The sequence below is a fragment of the Grammomys surdaster genome, unplaced genomic scaffold, assembly GCF_004785775.1.
Source record: "Grammomys surdaster isolate TR1022 unplaced genomic scaffold, NIH_TR_1.0 226, whole genome shotgun sequence".
Lineage (NCBI taxonomy): Eukaryota > Metazoa > Chordata > Mammalia > Rodentia > Muridae > Grammomys > Grammomys surdaster.
This window is the reverse complement of record NW_021604671.1, coordinates 2,686,724-2,700,363: the sequence shown is the minus strand read 5'-3', so window position 1 is coordinate 2,700,363 and position 13,640 is coordinate 2,686,724. Positions and strand designations below refer to the sequence as shown.

The following is a 13,640-nucleotide window of genomic DNA, read 5'->3' as shown; positions in this document are numbered from 1 at the left end:
ATCCAATTTATCTATAATGAACTTATTTCTAAGATAAATGGTAAAAAAATTAAATAAATCTAATATATTAAAAAAAAAGATTAGCTATGGGCTGGAGTATATCTCAGTGGGTAAGCTCCTGCTCAACTCATGAGTTATACTTCCACGATCACCAGCTAGGCACTTGGAGCTATCTCTTCATCTGAATGTAGCAATGCACAAATGTGATGATGCCAGAGTCAGTCTTTTGATCTTTAGTTCACATTTTACACACTGTCTGTGCTGGCTAGCTTCATATCAACTTCACACAAGCAAAAGTTATCAGAGAAGAGGAAGCGCCAACTGAGACAATGTCTTCATAAGGTCAGGACGTAGGCAAGGCTCTAGAGAAAATTTTAAATTTATGATTGATGTGGGAGGTCCCAGTCCATTGTGGGCAGGGACATTCTCCATTCTATTAGAAAGCAGCTGAACAAGATAATGGGGAACAAGCACTGGCCTGGGCTGCTCTTCTCTATCTCTAAATGGTTCCTATGTTGGTTAAGTGGTAAATTGGGCACAGGGAAGCAACACCCTTCCATGACCTCTGCATCAGCTCCTACCTCCAGGTGCCTGTCCTCTTTTGGTTCCTGCCCTGACTTCCTTCAGTGGTGGACTATGATGTGGAAGGAACTATAAGACAAAAAAAAAAAAAAAAACCTTTTCCTCTCCACCTTTTTTTTGTCATGGTGTTACATTATAGGAATAGTACCTAACTAATACACTGTCTTTCATTTTAATAAATAAAGTCTCAGATGGGTTTTAAACCCTTTCCTGACTTTGCCACCAAAGCAAGAAGTCTGTAGCTAAACTACAGAATCCCCTCTCCTTAAAAGAAACAATCAAGCCGGGCAGTGGTGGCACACGCCTTTAATCCCAGCACTTGGGAGGCAGAGGCAGGTGGATTTCTGATTTCGAGGCCAGCCTGGTCTACAGAGTGAGTTCCAGGACAGCCAGGACTACACAGAGAAACCCTGTCTCAAAAAACCAAAAAAAAAAGAAAAAAAAAGAAAAAAAAAGAAACAATGAAACAATCATTCCCACTTTAGTGTGCCTGGACTCTACTGTTTGATTTTTGGTTTTTGTTACAATTGTTTTGTTCAGTGATGTTCTGGATCAAGTCCATCTTGGTGCTTGGCAAGTATTCTAACACTGAACCATAGTCACAGCTTCCTTGTGCTGGGCATTTTGTATTCAGTCCTTCAGTTCCAATAGGGCAGGAGTGAGCTGGGCCTCTCTTCTCCATCTCTGTAAGTGTCCCAAGTGTGGGTCCTCTGTGCGGTTGGTAAGATTGGCCTTTTGACACAATTGCCCAGAACACAAGGGACAAAATTGGAAAGGCCCTCCTACAAGTCAGTCCTAGAAATGTCATGTTTCCATTCCTATCACCTTTGAGTGAGTTAGAGTAGCAAATCCCGCTTGGATTAAAACATGGGAAGGAATGATCCACTGGGTTCTCTGGGATCAGTCTTGGAATATAGCAATCACCATCACAGTGGTGTCAAGAAAAGCTTTCATCTTCATCTTGCCATATATTATAGGCTCCCTTTAAGCTCAAAAGAATAGTATCTGTTAGTTCCTTGAATCATGTTATAAGAAAGAATTCCTCATAGAAATAATTCTTTGATTTCAAATATCTGATGCCTGTTATCTGGTTTGGATGCTTGATTGAGCTGTCTGTGTTATTTACTGATCAACACCAAGGCTTCTGTAACCCATGGATACTTGGAAAGAGTCACATAATGTCAGAATTATACCTAACTATGGGTATAATATACCTAAGGGTGTGTGCTTTCTGTGCATGTTACTAGGGAGGAATTCCTGTTTTTCTCAGACAATCACCTTAAGGAGAATCCAAATATGCAAACATATAAGGAACCCAACAAAAAGCTGCCTAGATGCTCACATCTATTTCTAAAGGATCTCAGAAAGACAGGGAGTCGGGGATGTGGTGTCCTTTATCAATGGTTTTTCCTCCATAATAGGGTGAAAGAAAAATGAGATGATATCAAATGAAGCAACCATTACATTTTTTTGCTCATTTTACCCGAGTGCTTCAGGAAAGGAAAGGGATTTGCCTGAAGTCTCTACCTGTAAGAGTTGTCTGTGAGGATGAAGAGACCTCCATACATATAGTAACATTGCCTCAATAACTGTAGCTGTCTTGTCATCCTGTCCATACCTTAGGAGTGGTGTAACCTGATTTTGGACTTTGCTGTAAGCACTCAAAATTCTTTTCTTCTTTTCCCCTTTCCCTACTTACCTTCTTTATTTTAAGAGATGTCAGCTACATTTCCAGCAGTTAGTGGATTCACACACTAAAATGTCTATAGAGAAATTTGAACTAGCCATGTGGCCTTGAAAGTGAGCCTGGGCAACTCCTCTGCTTATTACATAGTCTACTAAGAACTTCTTGGAAATCCCTGTAAAGGAACTTACACTCAAGCAGAACAACCTCTCTGGGGTCAGAGAAAGAAACAGTGTAGAACAAGGAAGAGCAGTAAAAAATCAGCCTGTAAGCCAGATGTCCTAGTACATGCCTTTAGTCACAGCACTTAGGATGCAGATCTCTGTGAGTTTGAAGTCAGCCTGATCTACACAATGAATTCCCAGAAAACAACAATAAAATAAAATGAGCCAGGTTGTAGAGACTGGTTTCCATATCTAGTGTCAGGGGCTGGGAGGGAGAAAGGAAAAGGAAATAGGTTAAATAACCTCCCTGGTATGAACTTTAAATTTCTAAATAGAAATTTTAAAATGATTATAGCCACTAGAAATGCCCAACAAAATAGGCTCAACCTTTTGTCACTAAAAATGTCTACCCTTCTGTGCCTCGTAATCAGGAATTCCCCTTTAAAATGTTACAGTGACATTTCCAAAAGAAACCATTCAAATACATCATCTTCCAGTTCTCCACCGTATAAATACCTTACATGTTGACCAGAATGTGAATTCTAGTGCCCACCTATGCCCCCTAGACAAAGAGACTCAGTAAATACGTTAGGAGTTGGCTACTGGCCTGAGTTTGCAGCTCAGTGATGGTTCTCTTGTCTCCCTTACTGAAGCTGTGGCTTCAGCCACAGCATGTATGGGGACTGCAAAATGAGAGAATAGTGCCCAACTGGAAGGCTTGCTCAGACCCAAACTGTGCAGAGTGCTAAGGAAACACCTGGCACAGGAAAAGCCCACAGACCATGGTGGTTCCCATGGTGACCATGTGTACGGCAGCAGCAATCATCTCCGCAGATCTGCAGAGGCTAATGGTTGAAGCCTTGTACCTGTTTCTTCACAACAGAATGTGAAGGAGATATGCTGGTTTGTGTCTTCACCTGTGTAAAGCACACCACACACAAATCACTCAAGGAGAATCTTGAGTCAGAAAACTGAAAAATGAGGGAATGCAACCATCCACAATTGCTAGTTATAGCAAAATATAAAGTTGAAATTATATACTAAAGTTCACTAACAGTCACAACACAAATTTTATTTTCATTAGTTTCTCTGACTCTAAAAATGTGGGGATTAAAGGCAAATTTTGCGGAAAGAGGGATCAAGACTTATGGAAGAAAAGACAAGAGACAAAAAACAGTTATATCTGAAAACTCTTTTGGCAGGTTTCAAGATGACTGGAAAAACTGGAATTTTTGAAAAGCCTTATGTTCAAAGCTTTATATGTACAGAATTAAAAACATTTACAGTATTATTTTTAGAAATCAATATTTTGGAATGTCCATAGCAAGTTCATTCTATGAGAATTTTTTTGTAGAACAATTATATCACATCTGAACACCCTGCTGTTTGTATTTAGAGTTTCATAAATACATTTGGGTGTACCATTGTAAGAAAATGGAAAATTTACAATTAACTATACACTTCTAATTGTATATTTACTGTTGATCTTTAAATTAAGTTTTGATAAAACCAATGTGATAGGGATTTTTTAAAAGATTCCAGGATTTATTTAAGATCGAGAAAGCACGCATGACACAATTTCTTTGGATCAAGAAACTTTCAAGAAATAGAATTAAGTTGGTGAGATATTAAAAACTGGTTAAAACTGGACAGTGGTTGTAGGGAGCAACTCCCTCAAGGCATCTGAAACAAAAAATCTCATGTAGCCCCTCAACTGTTCAAGTGGCAGACAAAATAAATTACCATAAATTATATGCCAACGCAACTTAAAAACAAAACAGCTTGACGCTAAGGATTTCCTTAGCGCTTCCAGGAAGTGTGTAACACTGCTTCTGGCCTGAAGGTCGGGTCGGCAACCGTCAAACGTCAGGGTAGTTGCAGTAGTAGACCGCTGAGCTAGCGTCGGACACCACAGAGGAAATGGCTCCGTGGCTATCTGAGAGGTTCACACCGCAGTCGTGCCCCTGGTAGGGAAGACCCATCTCGGGCTTATACACAAAGTGCAGATACTGTTCGAATTCCGTGCGGTCCACCTCCCCTAGGAGCTCAGTGGGCTGACTGGGTTCCGTGCCGTCCCGGCAGGGCAGAGCCTCGGGAGGAGGCGAAGGCTGCCCCGGGCCGTGCGCCGGGTGTTGCTGCTGCGGCGGAGGTGCCTGCGGTTGCAGCGGCTGCTGGGGCTGCGCGTGGAAACCGCGCCCGGCGTTCGCCGTGGGCGAGCCCATCGCGCCGTAGTACAGGTGCAGAGAGCTGGGGGGCGCCAGGATCTCCCTCATCGCGGGGCCGGAGGGGTTCGGCCCCACTCGCATGGGGCCAGCGGGTGGCTCTGCGGGAACCGCGTAGTCGGAAGCATAAGTGTAGGCTCCCGCCGCTGGGCAGTCCCCGGGCAGAGGGGCTGCAAAGAAAGCTGGGTCCTGCTCTACACCATCCAGCGGGGATGTGTCCGGAGTGGGCAGAGGGTAGCTGTCCAGCGCGGGCGCGCCAAGTCCCTGGCAGTCGCGATAGTGGGCGCCCATATGCGGGGTCATCAGCGGTGGGCCGGCCGAATAGCCGGGCTCTGGGAAAGGTAGACCCAGGCCATCCATGGCCACGCGGCCGCTTTCGGGACCCAGCGCGCCGGCCCGAGGCTCGGCGAGAGCGTGCAGGAAGCCTCCCTCCACCCGCTTCATGCGCTTCACCTGCTTGCGCCGCCGCGGCCGGTACTTGTAGTTGGGGTGGTCCTGCATGTGCTGCACGCGCAGCCGCTCGGCCTCTTCCACGAAGGGCCGCTTCTCCGCCAAGGTCAACGCCTTCCAGGATTTGCCTGCAGGGAAAGTGTAGAGGCGTGCAGGGTTACCCGGGTGAGCTCCCGCACCCTAGCCCCTCTCCCGTGGCGAGAAGCCCGGTCGTATTAGGATGAAAGTCTTGGATCGCGTCCTCTAGAAGGGGATTCCTCCCTTACCTTTCTCCCCTTTATTCGAAAAACTGGCAAAGTCCCTTGATCAGGGAAAGGGTCGAGCCAGGGGTGAGCGGGTTACTGCTCTGAAGTATTGAGAAACCCTTATATTCGCTCGTAGGGCCCAAACACCAGAACCAAGAGTTACTTTGGAGAGAGAGGGACCTGGAGGAAGGGATTGAGTCTACAGCACACCGGTTGTGTGGGGCGCAAGACAACTCTAGACTCGAGAGGCGCGATTCTCTGGAGTGCGCCGGTGCCCTGGATCTCCCTGGTCCGACTCACCTAGCATCTTGCTCAGCTCTGCGTTGTGCAGATCCGGGTTCTGCTGTGCCAGCCGTTTGCGTTCATCTTTGGCCCACACCATAAAGGCGTTCATCGGCCGCCGGATGCGAGACTCAGCTTTGGCTCGGCCCGACGTCCCGGCTGGCGCACTGCTACTCGCCACCACCTCGCCTTTCACCGTTACATCCGCGAGGGGGCTCAGGGACTCGGCCCAGGGACAGGGGCCCAACCCGGCCATCACCGCGGGCTGCGAGCTCCGGGGCTGGCTCTGGTCGTCACTGGCGTATCCCGCATCCGGGCTGCTCATGGCGCTCCAGACCGACCCCGCGCTCTGCTACCGGCAAGGGACACGCCGCTTCCCCCTACCCTGAGGCAGAGATGGGAAGCTAGCTTGGAGATTCCCAGAGGAACTCGTAAAGCTGAGCGGGTGCGACCCTCCCGTTGCTCCTCTGGGTAGTCCTAACCCGAAGCGTTACGCGCACTGGAGATCTACCCAGTGACACCGCGGGTGTCCCCCAGGCCACGGGCCCTTTTCTTTAAGGACCCGGCCAATGGCGCGGCGGGGGCGGGCCGGACCCTAGTCCTTAGGCCCCCGCCCAACTGGTGGTCCGCGTCCCAAGTCCCACACCCGCCCCTTTCCCCTCCCCCGGCAGAGTATTCCGGCTATACCTGCCAGGGGGAAAAACTGGCTGGAGCCGGGCTCTGGCGCCAAGTCCTCCCGGGGAAATAGGACGGCTGAAATTCAGATATCTGGAGGTGCTGATCATTGTAACGGAAGATTGGAGCACTAGTCCAAGGTTGTTCATATCAACATACTAGGTATAGGTATTTATTCCATTCTCTTAAAAAAAAGTACTATTGCCGAAGGCAATTAACTTCGCATGACTTTTCGGGGGTTGGGGGGGAGGGAATCTTATTCTTCTCTCAAGAACTCATCATGCTTACATTATAATGAAAAGGTTCAAGGTAAATAAAAAGTTGTAATAAAAACAAAGTTTAATATAAAATGCTATACCACTAATATTTCACTACTCGATAAGAGTTCAAGTCAACCATGAAGAATTTCAGTATGAAACATAAAAACATAAAACAAAAGCTGCTCATGTGTGTTCGGCAAAAGAGGCAAGACCTGGTTTCATTTCTAAAGACTTGCAAGAGGCCGTGCCTCCATCCCAAACGCCACAAAATTAGGATATAAAACAAAGTGCAAAGACACTGTGATGTTGTTCCTCGGAGGAAAAGTCCATTTAAGCAGCACAATCCATAACGTTTAAGACGGTTACCCTGACGGGTAGTTAAAAGATTCCTATATATTTCTGAAGACTGGAATGAAAAGTCAAACATCCTTAAATTTATTTCAAACCTGAAAGCACTTTTCCACGGGCTTCAAAGCATGCCTTCCTACAGTCCTTATCCCCGAAACTACTTAGCACCCTCCAAATGTTAGCAAACTCATTTAGCCCCTAATGTAGTCTTTTTCAAGGGCAGCATTGTAGCTTCCAGGAGAGGAAACTGAGACTCACGTGCTAAGGCAGACTCTGGGAGGGTGTTACACATACACTTAGCAGCCCTCCTTGAGACCAGAAGCCCCAAAAGCTCTCTGTTGCCTTTGAGTTTGTTTTGTTTTCTAAGAGATCCAACAGTCATCCTTGTGTAGTTTTAAGGGAGGAAAATGCAAGGACAGGTGATATAGCTCAGTTAGAATGCTCACCTAGTACATCTCTGCAGAAAAGACAGTCTATGAGATGCCTAATGCCAGTGATTCTGTAATCCCAGCCCTTGAGAAATGGGGGCAGAAAAATACGGTCAAGATCGTCCTCAACTACATATGGAATTAGAGGCCAGCCTGGGCTACATGCAACCCTGTCTTGAGGGAGAAAAAGAAAGAAGGAAACAAAGAAAGAAGGAAAGAAAGAAAGAAAGAAAGAAAGAAAGAAAGGAAGGAAGGAAGGAAGGAAGGAAGGAAGGAAGGAAGGAAGGAAGGAACTCAACACATCCTTTTCCAAAACAGACTTTCTTTACTGTGAAGGCTGATTGAAAGGTATCACTTACTTGTGGTCCATGAGGTAACATGCTGAGGCTTTCTTCTGTGTTATTTCAGAGACCAAGTCTGGCTTACTGGAGGTTCCAAAAAGCACAGAGCTTTTGCTAGCTCCTGGCCTACAGTTTCTGGAACTACTTTGTCTCCAAAGAAGTCATGCAGAAGCCAACTTTTCTCTAATTTGTTATGTTACAAAACAATGGTGACCCTCCCTTCCATTTAAAGCTGGAAGTTGTGCAGAGAGATCAGTTAAAGCTCCAGGTCTGTACGATTCATACAAAAGGGGTAAAATTAAATCTGTTTTAAGAAATCAAAGAAAATACTATTTTAAATTGGTGATTTAAAAGCAATTGGTCTTAAATCTAACTGATAATGCACTCTTCCTCAAAGCTTTATGTTTTTTTCTGAAAAACATTGGTTTGAAAGTAAAACAAAAAATGCATTTCAGATGTTTAACCAAGGAAAGTATAAGGGTAGAGTTAGCAATATTACAAATCAATTCTCTAGCCAGGCACTCTCTAAGAAAAAAAATCTATCCTTTCTGTTATTTATTTGTTTGTTTGTTTTGAGACAGTCTTCCCCGTGTCTCTCCTGTCTCTCAGAAGCAGGGGCGCAGGCCCTCACCTCCATAGTGATTCTCCTTTTGTATTTAGTAATCGACATCTTTTCAAAGATCTCAGGGCCGAATTTTCTCTTTCCGAGAATTTTTTTTTAAATACAAACTACGGGTTTTGTTTGAAGTGAAGATTGAAAACAGTAGTGGGTCCAGTAGGCATTTTCTCTGTATTCCCTGTTTTGGTTGATTCTCTGAAAGCTAAGAGACAACAGAAATATAATTCAGGTGTAGATCTAGAAAATGTATTTGCACTATTTTACCTGGGTTCCTCGTTCTGTTCTTGCTCTGTGAAGGGAACCCAGCATACTGAGAAAGTGGTTGGAAAGAAAGCGTGGGGAGGGGTGGCAGCGTTATTTACATTCATCCCTGAAGGTTAACTACTGAGGGAAAGCACAAAGGCATTAGGGGTCCAAGCGTCCACATTTGGGATCTTCTCCGTTTCTTAAAACAGCCTCTTCTGGAGTCATTATGTAGCACTTTACTTAACAAATCTATCAGGAAATGTGGCGCTTTCCCATGACTAGTCCCCTTCCCATACCTAGATCTAACTTCTGCTGACCATTCTCTTGATAGACACTTTGGGAGGAGTGTTAGGGGCAACCACACTTCAGACCGCCAGCAGTTGTGAGTGGACCATATTTCAGTTTCTTCACTAAATGGGTGTTGGAAGCCGAGCTCGCAACGTTATCAAAGCCAGCCACAAATGCCACATGTAAAGAAGCAAACATCCGGAGCGGCTTCCTGCAAGCCTTGCTTCCCTCAACACTAGAGATTTACTGAGGTGGGTGGGGGTGGGTATCTGGAGTAGAAGCCTGGCACGCCTGTCTGCTGTAACCCGCAGCGGTGTCACACTCAAATAGTGCAGGATTTCTAGGTGGCTACTGACTATGCCACATCCTCAAGCGAGACCCGAGGCTCGAAAGGCTGGGGCAAGGAAGCGATTAATGTAACAAGAAGCTGTGCCCGCGACCACTTGGGGCCTGTAGCAACCGGTAGGTGATCAACTGTGTGACTCCAAAGTGGGAGAGTCAAAGCTACTCTCTACAGCGAGCCTCTGAATGAGCGGTTGATTTCTCGAAGGTTTTGTGGTTTTGGTGTTCTGATAGCCAGAGCCTGTTAAGGGACACTCAAGTCCAATTGCGCAGGATCCGTGGGCACTAAGGCAGATCCGTGGTCTGTAGAGAGCAAGTTCATGAGGGTGGAAAGGGGAGCACGGGCTGTCATCACGGTGACAGCCCCCGGCGGACTCTAAGATAAAGAGACAATAGTACCACTGGACGATTTAAATATGTGCCTCAGAGTCTGCCTCTGGGAACCATGAGGGAAGTGACACGGCACGGAGCGTTGTGCCCTGGGCTCCGCACCTCTCAGGTGGGGCCTGCGCTGAGCGACGCCGCCGATTGGCACCTTGCACCCGGGTACCAAAAGGCCTTTCCTTCCCTTTATACCTTTTGTGTCTCTTCCCAGTCCCTGGTCAGTCCCCAGTGGGTCCAAGATGGAGATCGAAATTCGGGAGCGTGAGAGGAGAGGAAAGGAGGAGAGAAAAGAGTGGCAAAAAGACAGCGGTCACCGGCCCCCACAGTGGCCCAGGACATTCAGACTAGAACCTGTAATCTTTGCTTCAGTAGCCTCTCTGGTGGAAGCTGAGAAGTTTGACCCCAAGATTAACTTCGGGGACTCGTTCCCCACACCGATGGGTGCATGCATCCTAAGTGGGCGGGGTCTCACGTAACTGTTCGAATCCCTGTCTAATCGTGGCTCCTCTCTGGCTGCCCTGAAACCCCACCCTAGCAGCTGGCGACTCTAAGACCACGTCCTCCTTCCCGCTTGGCCCCGGCTGAGTTTTTCGCGGCGAAGCAGGAAGCTCCCACTTCACTTCCCAGCTCAGAAACTGGTCGGGAATGTTTCTTAGAACCCACACCCCCAACTGTGTTCCCCAGATAAGTACGGACTCCTCTTTATTGCCTGCTCTATGGAACCGCAGATTCTCTTTGGAAAGGTGGTCTGAGAGCCAGGAATAAAGCCTTGCTCACATTTCTTTGGAGTTTTCCTTGAACTTTAAAGGCAATTCAGATGTGGCTTGGTTTTTTATAAAGGTGATGGCTGCTGCAGCCTCTTTCCATTGTTGGCACCCACACCCTAGGAAAGACCGGGCTTCCTTGGAGAAAGGCAATCCTCACCTGGCAGTCTTAGCAGCAGGTCCACTGTGGGCAGAGCACTTGCACTCGCACCCGAGAGCTGCCTGGATAGGGCTGCCTCCCAGGAATGCCCAGTGTGATGTCCTCGATCTTCTTCCCTGATTTACTAAGATACAGTCGCCCGTCCTCAGTCTATGATCCTGTAGTAATCTGTTCCTGGCACGTGAAAGGGATGCTTACCGCACAGTGGGTCAAGCACACTGAGTTGTTTTGTTGAGTTTGTTTTGGTTTTTGTTTTGCTTTGGTTTTGTAGCAGAGGCAATAGTTGTCTTTCCACTTGGGAGAACTCTGCTGCCAAGATCCCCTATCAGGATTAACTGCATGGTGCAGATGGTTGGTTAGGGCAAAGTATGCATTCTGTGATCATGGAAATGATCAAAGTTAAATAGCTTGGAGGACTTGCCACTCCTGACAGCACTCATTACCTCCTGTACGCTTTCCAATCTGAACCTAATTTAGCTTCCAACGCTTAAAAACAAGAGGGAGAGGTTAGGAAGCCTTCCAGGGTTTCAGCGGGTTTACTTGAATGTTCTTCTCTATCCGTTTGGTGGACTTAACAACATACCAACACAGGGCCTTCTGTTCACTATACCTTTCCATCCTAGATCACAGGGCTCTCCAGTCTTTACTACATACTTACAAATAATAGAATGTCAAAATCAATCCTAGTGTCTTCTTCCTCCTAAGTGGAAACACTAAGAACCATCTCCATAGACCTTAAAGGCTCATCCGTATAAGTCACAGGGCTTCTGGAGAGTAATTTTCTCTCCTCTTCTCCTTCAATAATTCAATCTGCATCTGAAATCACACATTACTGGGCACTTAAATCCCAAGGCTATCTTACTGCTTTCAGTATAGGAACCCAGGCTGAAGATGCACATAGATAATTTTATAAGCAGCTATGATGAAAAAGTAAATGTTTGTCTTTAGGGCATTTGGGAAGTTATCTTTGAAATGAATTTCTTCATAAGCATGGTACTGTTTACAGAACAGTTTCCCTACCTTGTCTGACCCTCATAACTGCCCTGGAGGTTAGAGAAGTAGCCATACCTTATCCCCTTTTGCTGAAAACAATGAGATAGAGAGTCAATGACTTAAGGTTACATAACAAGGATTCTTGGACCATCTCATTTTTCTAGCAGGAAACAATAACAGATCTTATTATGAATTTATTTCTGTGCCATGTTTACAAATAATGTGAGACAAATTGGAATTTATAAGGACTAAATAAAGAAGGGTGTTGGTAATAATGGATTAAGGATCCTTGGGGAAGAATGCAGTGTTCTTATTAACTGGGTCATGATAATTTTAATACCAGAAATACAGCAATGCAAAATGAAAGCATAATTTAGGTTTTTTCCCATCAATCCCAGCACTTGGGAGGCATAAGCAGACAGATCTATGAGTTTGAAACTGGACTGGTCTACAGCATGAGATCCAGGATAGCCAGGGCCACACAGAAAAACCCTGTTTCAGGAAGAAAAAATTAGTATATCTAGGTTTTTAAAAAGACAGTCTAAGCCTTACATGACATCTCATTTATTTTGACACCTGTTTCATACAGGCAGATTCTAATTCATCTGAGCTACATGAGAAGGGTTCAAAGATAGAGCATAGTGTTCTATCCTTGCTACACATTTCTAGTGTGAGTTTCCCCTAAAGTTAGTGTGCAGCCATATAACCAGTCACTAAATGAACGTCATATTCCTACCTCTCTTTGTTTTCTATTGCTATGATAAACACCATGACCAAAGCAGCTTCAGAGGGAAAGGGTTTATTTCATCTTACCACTCGCAGGTCATAATCCATTGCTGAAGGAAATCAGGGCAGGAAGTCAAACAAGAAGTAGAGGCGGGAACTGAAGAAGAGACCATGGAGAAATGCTGCTTCCTGGTATGCACCCCATGAGGTTGCTTTTTTATACAACTCAGGACCACCTGTCCACAGTGACATAGGCCTTCCCACATTAATCATCAATCATCAATCAAGGAATGCCCTACAGACTTTGCTACAGGCAATATGATGGAGGCATTTTCTCAAGTGAGGTTTCTCTAGATCTTGTCTGACAAAAGCCCATGCAGGGACACTCCCTTATGTCACTGTTATCTAAGTCTCATATCTAGTGTATTTTGCAAACTGATCCAATATTCTGTGTTTTCTGGGTCTAAATTCTAGAATTACATGGAATATTTTGCTATCAAGACTCATCAGTCTTTTTCTGAGTCTAAATTTCAGACTCACTCTTTACAAGAATGTCCACAATGTCAGGCCAATGTTGGCCCATACATTCTTTGCAGGAACCACCTTGTAAATGGTAGTGCCTCCTCTCTGGGTGTGAAAAGCACTGATGATGTTTAACACTATCTCCTGGTTCCATTCACTCAGTGTCTCTACCTTGAAGTCATCATTACCCCCTTAATACTCAATATTTTTTCCCTGTAGGGGAAACTTTGCCTTTATACTAATATTCTGTTCCTCATCAGACTTCCTTTCCATTCACTGGCCTGGACCTGTACTTGACAAATGACAAATGTTAGAAAGGATTGGTTCTATTCTTACTACTCTATGTCTATCTGTAACCGCCGTTTCTTTTGTAACGGCCGTCAGGTTCTGCTACTTTGTAAAGGCCGGCCGGTTCTGCTGCTCCGGTCGGCAGGTCAGGGTCTAGCAAGAGAGAGAGTGGGGACGGAGGAAGGGGAAAAAAGGGGCGAGAGACGCAAAAGATAGATACAAGACAGAGTCCGGTGGCGTCTCTTCAAGTCTCTTCTTTATTCTCCTCTCTTCTTACTATATTCTCACTCCTTCAGTCTCCTGACACCTCTCACTTTCTCACTCCTTCCTCTACTTCCTACTTCCTACTACCTCCTACTTTCTACCTCCTACTTTCTACCTCCTACCTACTTTCTACCTCCCCAATAGAAAGGAAATCCGGGTATTTATACCCTTTACCACGTGACTTGCCCTCGTGGACAATCTCAACTGAAGCCACTACGTCACGTGCCTTGTAGCCATGGATACCAGGAGCACCTTGCAGCTGGGGGCACTAAACAGTGTAACAAGATGTTTATCAGAGTGCGCTCAGCTATTGCAGGCTGTTGAAACAAGTCTCTTGTCAGGGTATATGGCTCGAGATGGCTG

General features: G+C 45.7%; 1 protein-coding gene across 2 annotated transcripts; it reads right to left on the bottom strand.

The window, feature by feature from the left end:
* Window positions 1-3,957: 3,957 nt before the first annotated feature.
* Sox17 (SRY-box 17) lies at window positions 3,958-7,783 on the bottom strand. Of its 2 annotated transcripts, none has more exons than XM_028773419.1 (2): window positions 7,700-7,783; window positions 3,958-5,230 (listed from the first exon to the last, which is right to left on the bottom strand). In XM_028773419.1, the coding sequence occupies exon 2, from the start codon at window positions 5,151-5,153 to the stop codon at window positions 4,290-4,292; it is 864 nt and encodes a 287-aa protein (XP_028629252.1). In that variant the 5' UTR covers window positions 5,154-5,230; window positions 7,700-7,783; the 3' UTR covers window positions 3,958-4,289. The 2 variants fall into 2 exon arrangements, with proteins under 2 accessions (XP_028629252.1, XP_028629251.1); XM_028773418.1 differs by lacking the exon at window positions 7,700-7,783 and adding an exon at window positions 5,648-5,954.
* Between the last annotated feature and the right edge of the window lie 5,857 nt (window positions 7,784-13,640).